Source organism: Lithobates pipiens, unplaced genomic scaffold, assembly GCF_037356315.1.
Source record: "Lithobates pipiens isolate NorthernLeopardFrog02 unplaced genomic scaffold, aLitPip1_a1.2 Scaffold_11, whole genome shotgun sequence".
Lineage (NCBI taxonomy): Eukaryota > Metazoa > Chordata > Amphibia > Anura > Ranidae > Lithobates > Lithobates pipiens.
Window position 1 is genome coordinate 1,434,064 of NW_027507696.1, and position 15,924 is coordinate 1,449,987.

The 15,924-nt window shown below is 42.5% G+C and overlaps 1 protein-coding gene across 1 annotated transcript in view; it reads right to left on the bottom strand.

Moving 5' to 3' along the window:
- NELFB (negative elongation factor complex member B) overlaps positions 1-15,924 on the bottom strand; it is a 40,008-nt gene that overhangs the window by 11,747 nt on the left and 12,337 nt on the right. Inside the window, exons 6-11 of the mRNA XM_077468026.1 lie at positions 14,610-14,722; positions 12,339-12,441; positions 11,117-11,212; positions 9,145-9,287; positions 7,462-7,568; positions 4,067-4,208 (exon numbers count right to left, since the gene is read on the bottom strand). Coding sequence (XP_077324152.1) covers positions 4,067-4,208; positions 7,462-7,568; positions 9,145-9,287; positions 11,117-11,212; positions 12,339-12,441; positions 14,610-14,722 — 704 coding nt within the window. The remainder of the gene's footprint in view (positions 1-4,066; positions 4,209-7,461; positions 7,569-9,144; positions 9,288-11,116; positions 11,213-12,338; positions 12,442-14,609; positions 14,723-15,924) is intronic.

Sequence of the window (15,924 nt, forward strand, 5' to 3'; positions counted from 1 at the left end):
AATATATTCAACCCTAAAATGGGACTAAAACTAAAAAAAAACGCCATTTTAGTCCTAAGACTAAAATTAACACTGGTATGAAGCTCCCATCCCAACGTTTAAAAGGGGTTGTAAAGGTTCATTTTTTATTTTCTAAATAGGTTCCTTTAAGCTAGTGCATTGTTGGCTCACTTACCTTTTCCTTCGATTTCCCTTCTAAATGTTTTTTTTCTTTGTCTGAATTTCTCACTTCCTGTTTCTCCTCAGTAAACTTCACACCATCATCTGAGCGGTGTTTAGTCAGCCAGAACAGCTTACTGAGGAGGAACAGGAAGTGAGAAATTCAGACAAAGAAATAAAAACATTTAGAAGGGAAATCGAATGGAAAAGATAAGTGAACCAACAATGCACTAGCTTAAAGGAACCTATTTAGAAAATAAAAACGCAAACCTTTAGAACCTCTTTAAAGCGGTTCTTCACCCTAAAGGGGAAGTTCCGCTAATCTGATCCCTCCCCCCCCCTCCGGTGCCACAATCGGCAGCTTTTAGGGGGGAGGGGGGTGCAGTTACCTGGATAATCCAGGTATCTGCACCCACTTCCGGGCAGACCGCCGCAGATGCCCCCCCCCTTATTGTGTTCCGGGAAACACACAGTTCCCAGGACACAGCGGGGGGATCTGAAGAGACACGCAGCACGACTCGCGCATGCGCAGTAGGGAACCGGGCAGTGAAGCCGCCATGCTTCACTTCCCGATTCCCTGACAGAGGATGGCGGTGGGGGCAGCAGCGAGACGAGCGATCGCTCGTCATCTGCCGCCGACATCGCTGGACCCTGGGACAGGTAAGTGTGATTTAATTAAAAGTCAGCAGCTGCAATATTAGTAGCTTCTGGCTTTTAATATTTTTTTTTTAGGTGCAGAACCACTTTAAAGCTGGAGTCCACCGGGACTCTGCGTTTTTTTTTTTTTTTTTTTAAAAGCCAGCAGCTACAAATACTGCAGCTGCTGACTTTTAAAATAGTGACACTTACCTGTCCAGCGTGCCCGCGATGTCGGCACCCGAAGCCGATCTCTCGATCGTCTTGAGTGCTGCCGCCGCCATCTTGGGTATGGGAATCAGGAAATGGAGCCTTTCGGCTTCATTTCCCGGTTCCCTACTGCGCATGCGCGAGTCGCGCTGTGCAATAAGGACGGTCCCCGCTGCCTCTGGGATCTGTGTGTTTCCCAGCAGGCAGCGGGGCACTTGCGGAAAGGGGCGGGCACTTGCGGAAAGGGGCGTAATCTACGCCCCTTTCCACAGAGAGCTATCCCGGAAGTGGGTGCAGAATACCTGTACTGTACAGGTACCTGCACCCCCTCCCCCCTGAAAGGTGCCAATTGTGGCGCCGGAGGGGGGGAGGGTTCCGATGAGCAGAAGGTCCACTTTAGGGTGGACCTCCGCTTTAAGTACAGCGGGCGGGTGGGAAGCAGTTAAATAGGATTTAACCAATTTCTAAACAGTAGCTCTGGGTTCTATCACTTTGTTCATCATTACTGTGCACCTGGATGCAAAAAAATCTGTCACAGTATGGAAACTTTTAAAAATACAGCTTTAAAAACTCTGTATTTGCACCTTAATATTAGCATCCTTAAAAAAAAAAAAAAAAAAAAAAAAAAACCTGCCAGTCCGACTAGGGAAACGAATAGGGAATCATGATTAGACCGCACTACAAAGACATTGTCCAGCTGACCTTCTCTGGAGACACAGCATGCAGGGAGCGTAACGTGACGCAACTAGAAAACTATTAGACAACTTGACAAATAAAAAGGTAAAAGTCACATTGAGTCTTGGACCACAAGCATGGAGAGTCCGGTCAGCTATTACGTCACTTGCTTACAGGTAAACACGTTCTCTCCTGAGTCAGGTTAATGACTTACTACATATTAAATTTGGAGTAACAGCGACTTCAGATATTATGAAGACTTTACCACTGCAAGGGCAGCTCAGGGTTATACCACATTAGCAATCCTGACAAGCGGTTAGACTGTCCAATTTATTATAGTCATGAGAAAAAAAAAAAGGCACACACAATTCAAATACAACAGGTGGTAAAATTTGTAACGTCATATTAAAGAGGAACTGCAGTCTGCTCACATAATTTGTCATTCTGAAGCTTCCCTCCAACCACTTTGCATAGTATTTTATATATACTGTGATTCTGTATTTGCAAGATATGCTGCAGAAATCTCCCTCCACTGAGTCTGGCTGAATCCATAAATGTGGGCAGCTAAAGCTTCTGCCTGTTCACTTCCTGGAATTAAACACAGAGGCACACCTCCAGCTCTGCAGCCCTCATTGGCCCTCTTATGACTCATCCCCTCTCCCTTCCTGACAAACTCACCAGAGTGAGAGAGAGAGCTGTGCATGATGTCATAAGCCTAGGCTTTTTACCAGACAAGAAATGTGAAGTGGGCTGTATAAGGTATTTACTGGCAGAAAAAAAAGGTTTTACCATCCAAAATGTAAAACATCAAGGGGAGAATATTTAATAGATGGAAAGTTGAAATAAAATGGACTGAAGGTTTACTTTAACATCTCCTTGTACCTCCAACAGCTCTCAGAAGGTCATATGCAGCCCACCGACCAGTGTATGTGTGTATATGTGTATATATATATATGTGTGTGTGTATATGTGTATATATATATGTGTGTGTATATATGTATATATATATGTATATATATATATATATATATATATATATATATATATATATATATATATATATATATATATATATATATATATATATATATATATAGTGGCCTTTGCTACACACAATGAAGAGCAGCAACCCAGGGTCCCAGAAAGCACAAGCGTGACGGCCCCAAAAAGCTGTGCAGGCACCCGACCTGCCCTTAGCAATAAATGACGTCATCAGTTGGCAGGATGCAGATTGTCAGCTCGCACAGCACAGTCACAGTGGGGGATACAAAAAACAGTCACTTCCAGCGCTAATAGGTCTTCCAAGGTGAGGAGTAACAGATTGCAGAAAAAAATGGTGGTGTGAAAGGTATATATGGTGTCCCAAACTGGGTGGATGCCGCCTTCCTCAGATGGGGAAATACGAAAGGAACTACAAGACAGACAGAAATGGAAGGTGCGCACACCTAGTGCATTACCTAAGATAATTTAATAAAAAAAATGTTTTATATAAAATTGGGTACTCACAAAAGGTCATAAAAACAATGCATGGACATGCACAGAACACGTGGGTACAGCTAATGCTTTTTCGGGGCGCACCCCCCCTTCCTCAGAGCTAGGCCTGGGCCCCCTTAAACGCATTAGCTGTAACCACGTGTTCTGTGCATGTCCATGCATTGTTTTTATGGCCTTTTGTCAGTTGCATTTTGTGAGTACCCAATTTTATATAAAACATTTTTTTTATTAAATTATCTTAGGTAATGCACTAGGTGTGCGAGCCTTCCATTTTGGTTTTCAGTCACAATGGGGGTTACATGCGAGTAGCAGACCGGCACTGCAGTTAAAAAATAAAAATAAATAATCAAGCAATAAAAAGTGAAGAATGTTTCCTTTAACCGCTTGCCACAGTTGGGGCATTTTTTTTTTTTATCCTTTTGCCACATCCCTGAGGACTCTTCGTGGAACCTCGGCTGAGAAAAGCTGACGGAGACATTACATTACATTTACAGTGAATGCCAACGCTTATTGAAGGTTAAGGTGAAGTCATTATAAAGTAATGACCTCAAAACATATTTAACATTACTCACATAGCAGGTCCCTGTGTTATGTAAGCCTCAAATTACCCCAGAAGCATTCAATAATTTTTGGCTCCTCCGGTAACGCATGCTTACATCAGTTAATATGTGTTTTATATATATATATATATATATATATATATATATATATATATATATATATATATATATATATATATATATATATATATATATATATATATATATATATATATATATATACACACACACACACACACACACACACACACACACACACACACATACATATATACACACACACACACACACACACACACACGGATTTACCAGTATCTATAAAAGATTCTTACTTTGTGCAGGCTATGAGAAAAAATCCATCGAAAATCTGGTTGCAAAATTCTTCTGAACCGAATTCCTCAGCAAGAAGCGTCAGGTTGGAGGTGTATAGATGCAGGAAGATGTCTGTGAAAGCCGAATCATTAAACGTTTCCTCTGCAATTAAAAAACAAAAAAAGTCTATTCCATCAGCGAACAATGGCTAAAGCAGGAAATTCTAAAGGTGACTTGATATACTTTAAATGTCACTAAAACATGGAGATCAGCTTTAAAGGGTTGGCTCTTGTGTGACTATACGGACCTTTAAATAGCTTGGACCAAGCTTGTCCAAAGGAACTACTGAATTCACAAAATCACGCAGCAGCTGTCAGCGCTGTATGTAACCTCAGTGACATACACTATATACAGTGCTGTGGCATCAAGACAGGAACATCCTCATCAGCTTCTGAAACTAAATCAAGTTGGGCTAAGCACTGCTCATCTACTCACAGCAAGCTTTGCATTTCTAGCCTGATCACTATGAATGAATACAAAGCTCCCTCTGATCGGCTGAGACGGAGAGGAGGACGGCGGATAATGTCACGATTTCTGACTCGTAAATAATTTGTTTTGAGCACCTTTGTTCAAAACAAACTGTTTAAATTCCACATGGAGATCAGCATTAGGGGGTCTATTTATAAAATATTATTTGGCCGAATGTCAAAAGCATTTCTGCAAGCTGGCTAAAATGGCCCCATATTTTTTCTAATAAATGAATTCCTACATCAACAGTACCATCTAGTGGCCAAAATGTGGTAGAGCTTTCCAAAAATCTTCAATGAGAAAACATATACTGCATTTTGGCCATGTGAGGGTGCGGACGATAAAGGAATTCATTTGTTAGAAAAAAAAAAAATAGGGGGAAACAAACGCTTCCAACATTCAGCCAATAAATAGTTTTATAATGTAGACACCTTATTTTTGGATAAAATGGGGCATGGTTAAAACCTTTGGCTTCTTAGTCCCAATGGGGAGATTTTCCTTAACTTCCATTCCTGAAGACTCAGCACAATAAGTGAAAGGTGCCCCGCTCTCAGGTTGTTGTCCTCAAAATAAGATTTTATAACAGTTTACCTGTAAATTCCTTTTCTTGGAGTACATCATGGGACACAGAGCCTTAGTAATAACTTAATGGGTTATAGGCCACCTTCAGGTGATGGACACTGGTATATCCAATCCAGGAAGTTCACTCCCCTATATAACCCCTCCTCCTTCCAGGAGCACATCAGTTTTTGTAGTAAAGCAACATACTTAAATCCCAAAAGAGGGGAGGGACCTCTGTGTCCCATGATGTACTCCAAGAAAGGAATTTTAGAGGCAAGTTGTTATAAAAATTCTATGTTCTTTATCGTACATCACGGGACACAGAGCCTTAAATAATTACTTAATGGGATGTCCCACAGCAATGCTACTTGAGGGGAGGGAGACACAACCCGTAGGGTACCCCCAGACTTGAGGACCTATACTTCTGCCTGCAGCACACTGCGCCCACAGGCAATATCCTCATACCTCCTTACATCCACTTGATAAAATTTGGTGAATGTATGTACTGAAGACCAAGTTGAGGCCGTGCAGATCTGAGCCATGGAGGCCTGATGACGCACTGCCCAAGAAGCACTAACCGCCCTGGTAGAGTGCGCCTTAACTTGAAAAAGGGGCATTTTACCCCTTAAATCATAAGTTTGAATTATAACCTGCTGAATCCACTTAGTGACAGTGGATTTCGACGCTGCCTATCCTTTCTTAGGACCCTCTGGCAGAATAAATAAGACATTAGTCTTATGAATCTGAGCAGTTGTCTTTACATTGTCTTGATGTGCTGAGAGCAGTGAAAGTCTAGTTAGTGACTTTTCTTCCCTGGAACATGGTTTTGGAAAAAACAATGGCAGGACAGGGTCTTAGTTCAGATGAAAACCTGGACGAGGGCGCAACACTACTCTGTCCTCATAAATAATTAAATATGGCTCTTTACAAGAAAGAGCAGCCAATTCCGAAACCCTCCTTGCTGAGGATATAGCAACCAAAAATACCAACTTCTTTGGCAGAAGGACTAAGGGAATATGTTGTATCGGTTCAAACGGCTGTTTTGTAACAAAGAAAAAACTAAGTTTAAGGACACTTACCCGCCCAGCGCGCCCGCGATGTCAGCACCCGAAGCCGATCTCTCGATCGTCACTCGGGTGCTGCCGCCGCCATATTGGGTACGGGAATCAGGAAGTGGAGCCTTTCGGCTTCATTTCCCGGTTCTACTGCGCATGCGCGAATCGCGCTGCGCAATAAGGATGGACCCGATGCCTCTGGGATCTGTGCGTTTCCCAGAAGGCAGCGGGGGACTTTTGAAAAGGGGAGTAGATCTACGCCCCTTTCCGCAGAGAGCTATCCCGGAAGTGGGTGCAGTTACCTGGATTATCCAGGTAACTGCACCCCCCTCCCCCCTGAAAGGTGCCGATCGTGGCGCCGGAGGGGGGGGAGGATTCCAATGAGCGGAAGGTGCACTTTAGGGTGGACCTCCGCTTTAAGTCCCAAGGCTTCAAAGGAGGTTTGACTGGCGGATAAAGCCGCATCACCCCTTACTAAAGAATGTGTAGCAAGTGGTCTCTGAAATAAGGTCGATAAGGCTAAGACTTGGCCTTTAATAGTACTCAAGGCCAATTTAATCTCTAGCCCTATTTGTAGAAAGGCAAGAATTCTGCCTAAATCTCCGAGGGTGCCAACCCTTGGATTTCCACCAGGAAACATAAGCCCTCCAGAACCTATAATATATAGTTCTGGAAGCTGGCTTCCTTGCATTAATCAAAGTAGAGATAACTGACCCAAAAATCCCACGTTTCTTCAGAATTTGGGTTTCAATAGCCAAGCCGTTAAATTTAGAGTCCGTAAGGTAGGAGGAAATATCAGCCCCTGTGAGAGTAGGTCTTGCCGTAGTGGGAGGGACCATGGATCCTCCACTGCCATCTTTACTCTTGACCAACACCTTAGACACTGGCGAAAAAACTGAGGTACTCCTGATAGGAGGAGGAGGGGTTATATAGGCAGTGAACTTCCTGGACTGGGTATACCAGTGTCCATCACCTGAAGGTGCCTATATACCCCATTAAGTTATTACTTAGGCTCTGTATCCCATGATGTATGAGAAAGAAAAAAAAGATTTCCTTTGTATTACTTGTTCTTGATTTTCCCCATTATTTTCATTCCCAGTGACAATGGTCATTAGGACAAACAGAGAGTGCTTCTCCCCAACAGGAAAATAGTGCTTATGACCTGACAGGGGTTCTAACCCTTATACAATCTGTTAAACAAAAATGGACTGCAGGTAATCTTTAAATTATTGTATTTGTGTTTTTCTGCAGAATATAAAAGCTGCACTTACTAAGAGCAGGAAGTAGACGAAGCAGCGAGTTCTTATTCCTCTGTTTTGTGATGTGCAGCATATAATATAGTCCTACCTCACAGGCTATTCTGTTCTCATGCAAAAATCTGAAATGAAACATAAAAAAATTAGGTTTATAAAATAAAAATTAAAGCATACCCATCACCTGAAAAATAAATCCCCTAACCAATTCCCGACAGAATCTGTGCAGAATCACGTATATATTCACGCAGTGGCGGCTGGTGAAGTTTTAGGATGCATGGCACCAGACCCCACCCTTCCTTTTTTGACCCCTCCCACTTGGTGAAAATGGGCGTGGTGTTAGCTAAAAATAGTGGGCGTGGCTCTAAGGTGGTGTTTTTTGCATCTGAGATGAACGAGGGATGGAGGGCGAGGGAGAGAGGGAGGGACAGCAGGCCCAGATCCTACACAAAAATAGAAATGTGTATTCACCTGGTGTTAGCACTTCAATCATCCCGGCACCATGGTTGTTATGAAGTGCATTATTTCTATTATTACATTGTAATCTAAAATAAAAACATTCAACGCGCCATAATGCAGAATCAGCGGGAGCCTTGAGCGCGTCAACTGCCATATTGCCTGTCAGCAGATGCCATCAAGTGCCCCCAGCAGAGCCCCTCCTTACATCCGGTGTCCACGGCGGAGCCCCTCCTTAAATCCGGTGTCCCCGGCGGAGCAGCAGGCTCCTCCTCACATCTCTCCCAGGACTGTCGGGACTTGTAGTTTATAAAATCACAGAGGAGGAATCAGAAATGAGTGGATATGGCTGGGCGGAACCCCGCGCGGCCACGGTTTAAAAAAATAAATAAAAATTTGGCCAGCTAGCAGGGGGGGGGTTGGGTCGGGGGGGGGGGGGGTTGAGTTCCCCAGCTAGCTGTCACAGTGGGAGAGCGGGGGCCGGTCCTTTCATAACATGTTACACCCACATTCTATGCATTAAGGTAAAAAGCCTTCTGGGTGCAGTTCCCCTCCAAGTCCCCCTTATACTTACCCGAGCCCCATCATGATCCAGTGATGTGCATGGGAGGAACGGCTCCCTTGGATCGTTCTCTCCTCAGACATTGGCTCCTGCTTCTGTCAAATCACAGCCACAGAGGCAATGAGGAGAGAGCAGGGGCAGGGTGGAGCCGTGGTCTGCGTGTGAATAGACACACAGAGCACATAGCAAGAGGCATGGGAGAAGAGTCAGTACATGTCTGTCATTTATTGTTTTTAAATTCTTTCCTTTAGAATCACTTAATTACATTTTGAAATATTAGTAATAAAACCATGTATGCATCCGGTGGTTTTGTTGTGAGCCCTAACCATAATTCTAGGTCCAATAAAATACATAGTTGTTTGCAAATAAATTCATATTTAGGATGTCACGGGATTAAAGAATTCCCCAATAAAGTGCATTTGAAGGAAATATTGTATTTTTGCATAGAGGGAAAGGTAAGACCCCCTGTTAAGTTTTTATTGCCATTTGTGTCCTTCCTACCCTATTAGTCATGGCGCCAGTCACTGAAAAAAAGAGTGTTACCCTACACCGCAGACTTGTCATGAGAGCAAGAAGTGGAAAATAAAAAGAAGATCTACACTGCAAGACATGGACAGTAAAAAGTAACTGGACAGGTTTGGAATCAGAACTGTCCATATTTAGTCCAAAACTAAAAAACACACCTGGTAAAGACGTCCGGTAGAGTATTGGGATATGTAATTGGCACTTTCTCCTCTGACGGTAACTTGTTTTCCACATTGAAAGTGTAGTCATCAACCACCAAGGACATCAACAGAGGAAGAAATTTAGTAATCACCTCTGGCTCCTATAGAAAAAAAAAAAAAAAAAAATGGATGCATTTATTTACACTGTAAAATCATATTATTGTTACATTCATTGGAGGTTACAGATGACTTTGGGGGTATACATTCCACCTATAGAAAAAAAGGGGACACCATGTTGCTCTCCCATTATAAGTTATAGCTTTTTCCTCTACACACAGTCTATGGGTAGGTGATTACTACTGACTTCTATTAAGGAATCGCCTTTTAAGACTTAGAATGAAAAACAAGGTCTTAATCTTATAAGCTGTGCCTTTTTTCTCATGTGAAAATTTATTGCACATCATTTAATTATGAACAAATATGCCAAGTCTATATTGGTTTATAATTTATGAAAGGAAGTGGGGGGAGCCTAAAGGTTTGATGTTGGTCTTTAGAGTGCTATGTAACACCTGGACACTACAAATGACAGCAATCAGTGAGCTAATAATGCTCTGGAAAAGCTGCAAGTGATAAAATCTGCATGGTCATTCAAAAGGAAATCTTCAATCTGTGAAGGTTCTTTAAAGACAAGCACTCTCACCCCACCCACTGATATGTCCTATGCTCCCTTAATATATCAGAAATGTGGGTCCAAATGTTCTGTAAGCTTTTAATGACCTGTTTCCTCTCTCTATGCGACAGGTCAATTAACCACTCGAGCACAAGCACTGCATCCTGGGAGGAAGAGGACAGGGTCACAAGATGGGGGCCATTTTTAAAGGCGCTACTACTATATGCATCTCTCTTAAAGAATAACTCCACTTTTGTGAGAACAAAACAAACAAAAAAAATAAAATAAAATAATTCATACCATACAAATCTATGTACCTTGCAAGGATTTTAACAATCTTTGTGACAGATTCTGACCTGTTTTTACTCTGAAGAAATTGTTCTTTGTTAGACCATGTCTTCCCATTTTTGAAGAGGAGCAACTAAACCATTTTAAATAACTGATGTACTTTGAGTGTCTTCATAAGAATTGCTGCGTCTGCATTCCTCTAGAGGTGATTAAAGTTTAAAAGGAGACATATAGCCAAAACTATTTTGGCCCTGTGTCTCCTATGGATCACAGGAGTGCAGTTCGTTCTGCACTCCTGTGACCCGTTTTCAGCCGACAGGGGGCTAAAGCCAGTTGTCGGCTGACGTCTCTCAGCTGGTCCAGTTATCTGGTCGCTGGATGGAGTTATCCTGTAAATCTCCCAAAACGGGATGCATCTAAAATGAATAAAAAAAGGTTTTGCCTAGTTCTCCTTTAAAGTGGTTGTAAACCCTTACAACACACTTTGACCTACAGGTAAGATTAGATTAAGGCTTACCTGTAGGTCCAAGAAATATCTCCTAAACCTACACAGTTTAGGAGATATTTGCCGAAAGACAGGCACCGCTGTCTACGGCGCATGCGCCGTAGACAGCGGCGCGCAGGCGCACTGAGCGTGCCGCCATTAGCGGTGATATGCCGCGAGTGGCGGCTCCCGTGCGCATGCGTGGGAGTGACGTCATCCAGGCTTCGCCGAATGACAGCGGCAAAGCAGCGAGACCCACCGAGAAGATGGATGCGGCGGACTACAGGGGACAGCGGTGACTTCGCTGGCTCCTGTGTCAGGTAAGTGACACATAATGGGCTACTATGCGATGCGATGCGATGCATAGTAGTCCATTATGCTTTACCTTTGCAGGGAATGAAAGAGGAAGTAAACTCATCAGGGTTTACTTCCTCTTTAACCCTAATGGCCTGTACACACGATCCGAAAATCGGACGACAGATCGTCTGTTTTTTTTTTTTTTTTGCATGCTAGTCCATATGATGTGGGTAAAAGTAGTTGAAACCTACCAGTCTGGGCTCTTTAAACACTTGACTATCTATCATATCCCAAGCACCGTGTCCCAGAGACAACATCCTCAGAAGAAGCAGCAGCTCAGGGCTATCCTAATGAAGAGAAAAAAAACAAAAAACAAACAAACAAAAAAAGGTCCATGTTATGTCCATAAAGGTTTAATTTTTCAAAACAGAAAAAAAGTTTTTTTTTGTACAGTACATATTTCTGTGAGATTTAGAACCTGCATGTATGTATGTATATATTAAGTTTAGGTTATTTTAGGACCTCTAAAAATAAATATTTAATAAACACATTTTAAAGAAATACATCTTTACAAGCAGTAATAAAGTCCATATGCCAAAATCTATATTTGATCCTTGCAGTCAGTCCTTAGGGGGAAATTTACTAAAACTGGAGCACTCAGAATCTGGTGTAGCTTTGCACGATAGCCAATCAGCTTGTTCAATTAAGCTTTGACAATAAAACCCAGAAGCCGTTTGGTTTCTATGCAGAGCTGCACCAAGTTTTTGCACGCAGCAATTTTAGTAACTGTCCATCTTAGTGTCTCTCTTGTAGCCATTCAAAACTGACAATATTTGCAGAGACTGAACGTCTTTCTACATGGAGCCTCAACCCTGTTACAATTCTGCTCCCTTTACTCTTCTTTTCACCCTCAAGAAGCTCATTCCAGATCTGTGTTTTGTCTGAAGTCAACTAGACTATTTTCAGCCTAATCTGAAATTTTAGTTGGCGTGTAGAAAGCAAATGGGAGGAAAAAAACCCGAGGGCTACCCCAGAAGTGCCCCCGGCGAAAGTCCAACTTTTTTTCTTTCGTCAGGGGCACTACTGGGGTAGCCCTAGGTTTTTCCTTCTATACAATATAGATGATGGTACCCACCTCTATTTAAGAATACCCTAATTGAGGTATGATCTTCAAAAAATTAGAAATCAATGGGAGATAAAGTGTGAAAAAGAAATGGTGAATAGCTGTACAGATATTACAAATTTTGGGTTTATTTACTAAAACTGGAGAGTGCAAAATCTGGTGCAGGTCTGCACAGAAACCAATCAGCTTCCAGTTTTTTTTTTTTGTTTTTTTTTGGTAAATTGAACAAGCTGAAGTTAGAAGCCGATTGGCTATCATGCACAGCTGCACCAGATTTTGCACTCTCCAGTTTAAGTAAATAAACCCCCATTGTTTAGTACTGTTGTTTTGTGGGGTTCTCTGGTACTCACCCTTGGGAGGGACTCCTGGCTAATTAGTTCCTGAAGGTTTCGAATGGTGCTAAGAGCTAAAGTGTTGATTGCAAAAGGGTCACAAAGGATCATGGAAAGGTCCCTGTAATGCACAGAGCAGAGTTAGTTTCCCTGACAGACTCCCATAGAAGACTATAGGGAATATTTCACTGGAATCCTGTGTGTAGTGTGGTGGGACAGCGTAGAAAGTTGAGAAACAAACATGATGTAACCGCATACTTTTGTTCCAATCGGTTTCGTCTAAAGGCCCGATGCAAATTATTCCTCTGGATCCTACCGCAGCATATCCTGGACTGTTTGGCAGGAGATTCTACAGAGGATTTTATGGCGCACACACAGAGGTCACAAGCTACTACAGGGTCTGAGGTCGATGAAATCGAGTAGGATTTTTTATAATGAACATGATAAAGTTGTTGGCTCCGTTTGTCTGCAACTCATCTTGGGACAAAAGCATTTGGGGTCAATTCACTAACGTTTACAGCATGCAATAACACGGTCACGTTACTCTTTTGCATACAGACCCATAAAACAAAAAAAAAAAAAAAAAGCTCTGCTCCCAATGAAAGTGCCTGTGGTCTGCCTGCTTTGGCATTTGACAGTTCTTAAATACGTAAGGTGCAGAGCCACCTGTTGATGTCACCTGGTGGCAGCCCCGACCCTTACCTATTTAGGAACTTTTAAAACGGCAGAGCAGGCAGCCTGCAGGAACGTTCATCGGGAAAAGAGCTATTTTTTTCAGTTCCGGCAGTGGCGGTCCAGGGTTATGTGGGCAGAGGCCCTTGTCCCCATCAACAAGGTTCTTTGTGGTGGGAAGCAGAGCCCCCCCCCATGTTGAGGGCATGTGGTCTGGTATGGTTCAGGAGGGGAGGGAGCCGCTCGGCTAAGGGTCTAATATGGATTTTGGGCCGTTTTTTTCACCATAATTTTTAATTGCTGCCAGGTTTTTTTTACATTCAGCTGTCAGTGGGACTCAAACAAACACTGCATTCGTTATTTAACGCAACATTTTTAGTGAATTGCACTTTCAAAACCAATTTCCCCAAGTGCTATTTTACCGCATTTTATTGGCCATTATTTGAAGGGGAGTTTCACCCAAAAGTGGAAGTTCCGCTTTAAGTACTCTTTACCCCCTGACATGCTACATTTAGCATTTTTGTTGGGGGGGGGGGGGGAGCAGGTACCTAGTTTTGACAGGTACCTGATCCCACTAGGCGGCTTGAGCGGAAGTTCTCCTCTCCCCCTTCCTCTCTGCAATCTTCTGGGACATGTCACAGGTCCCAGAAGATTGCCCAGCCATTAAGGAGGTGCAGCACGACACACGCATGATAGGGAGAGACGAGAGAGAGAGAGAGCTGGGGCTTGGGTGGCTGCATCACTGGACCGTGGGACAGGCCAGTGTGTTTATTAAAAGTCAGTAGATACATTTTTTGTAGCTGCTGACTTTTAATAAAACACAAAAACGTCTGGAATTCCGCTTTAACTCTTACCGAATTGACCCCTTTGCCCAAAGCATGACATGACACCACCTGCTGGTCAAAATAGGGAATGTGTGTACTATTAGGCTCCATGTACATGGGACGTTGAGGGAAAGTCCTCTGGACGTTTGTTTTTGAAAGCTTGAAACCGACGTTTAGAAATGCCCGTTTAGCCGCATTTTCATGCAACGTTAACCCCGTTTGCCTCTAGAAGCGTTTAGCAAGGATAATATCAGAAGACCCTCCCCAGGCTCAAAAAAAGGTTTTAACGATTTTAGCCATTTTGTGAGACCAGAGCGAGAGTAGTAGCAGAGAGAGCAGCAGTGTCCTTGTATTTATCCCAATTTCTCTGCTTTCTTTTTTTTTCTTTTTTTTTTACAATGGATTCCATAATGAGCATATGTGAGGAAATGCTCCCGACGTTACTCTTGATGGGGCTAGAACGACGCCGAAAATTGCGTGCGAGGACCAGAGTTTGTGGCTACGGGATCCATCCATTGATCACGCAAATTTCATGAAACTATGTTTGATCACGTCAGTGGTCAGGCTCAATGGTGGGGTCATCTTTTTCATATCTAACAACATATGGGTCAAATTACAATTATACTTCGTAAAACAACATTGCTAATGGTGTATTGGATCAAGGGCTATACATGGTCTATGAATCATTGCAAGTAATTACCAGGTTTTTAAACTTTTTTAAAACATCAGGTTGGTATTCTCTCAATGTTAGAGGTTCATGAGAATTCTCATTTAAACACCATAACTCTCTTACCCCAGCACCTGTTCTTGTCCTTTCTTCACTCCATCCAAGAATCCCTGCAGTTCCCGCGCTCTCTTTGCATCCACAAACTTCTCTCGGATACAGGCGTCCAAGCACCAAGTAAACTAGAAACAAATTAGATGACTTAGAACAAATTTCACTGGCCTCTAATCATTTGCTTTTAAAGCAGAGTTCCAACAACAATGAATATTTTTTTTTTTTTAAACAATTTATTAGTTTATATATAAGTTTGTAACACTCACTTCTTTTGTTAAAATCATCCGCCGATGTCCGGTTTCATATAAATAATGAAGTTATAAAATTCATTCCTGACTGTTTTCATCTTGCTTGTGAGCATGTGAAGCCCACAAGCATACAGTTCTGGGACACGTTGCTCCTGAGCTACCAGCATGCACCGCCCTGTTCTTGCGCTTGCACAGTAACGCATCATAGTGGCGCTGTAAAAGTATACAGGTTGCCATAACAACGGGCGGCGGAAGTGCCCGCCCCATTGTTATGGCAACCTAGCCCTCGGCGCAGCCCACTGACTCCTGGGAAATTACACACATGTCCCAGGAGCAGTAGCGAGCAGAGGCGCCAGGGGAAGCGACGTCAGGAGCGCAGGCTTTGAAGGAGGCAAATTTCGAGGGACCACATAGCAACAGGCATAAAAAGGTAAGTGTAAGAAAAAAAAAAAAAAAAAAAATTATATATTATAAATCATCTTTTTCAGACTGCTATTTTTCAGTGACAGAGTCACATAAAGGTAGAACAATACCATGATTTGCCTAGTACTTATTGGGGTTGACTCACTAAAGGCAAGTAGACTGCAGTTTCTCCAGATCTTAGTAAATTAGGTAAAGCTTCCCTTTGCAAAGATTAGCCCATCACATGCAACAAAAAAAGAAATAAAAGAAAACAGCATTTTTGCTTGCACATGATTGAATGATGGAAGTCAGCGGAGCTTCTGTGCTCATTTAATAAGCTCTCGAGCAATTGCACTTACAAACTGCACAGTCTATAGTTAATTGACCGTATAACGTTATCAATGTGTGTTAAGCTGGCCATGCACTGATTGAAATCTTTCATTCAGCCCACTGTGTATAGTTAGGAATTACATACAATAAGTCCATAAAAGGTAGCCATACTCATTGAATATGTAGGCTCCACATTGCATATGCAGGCCCTGCTTCCCGTTTAGCAGTGCTGCAAGATACTTGTACTGTACTGTTTACATTAGTCAAGTCTTACACAGCAGTCCTTAAATGAGGCTGCTATTAATTCTTATATGAGACTATCTAGGCTCTGTGTATGACAATACTGAAAA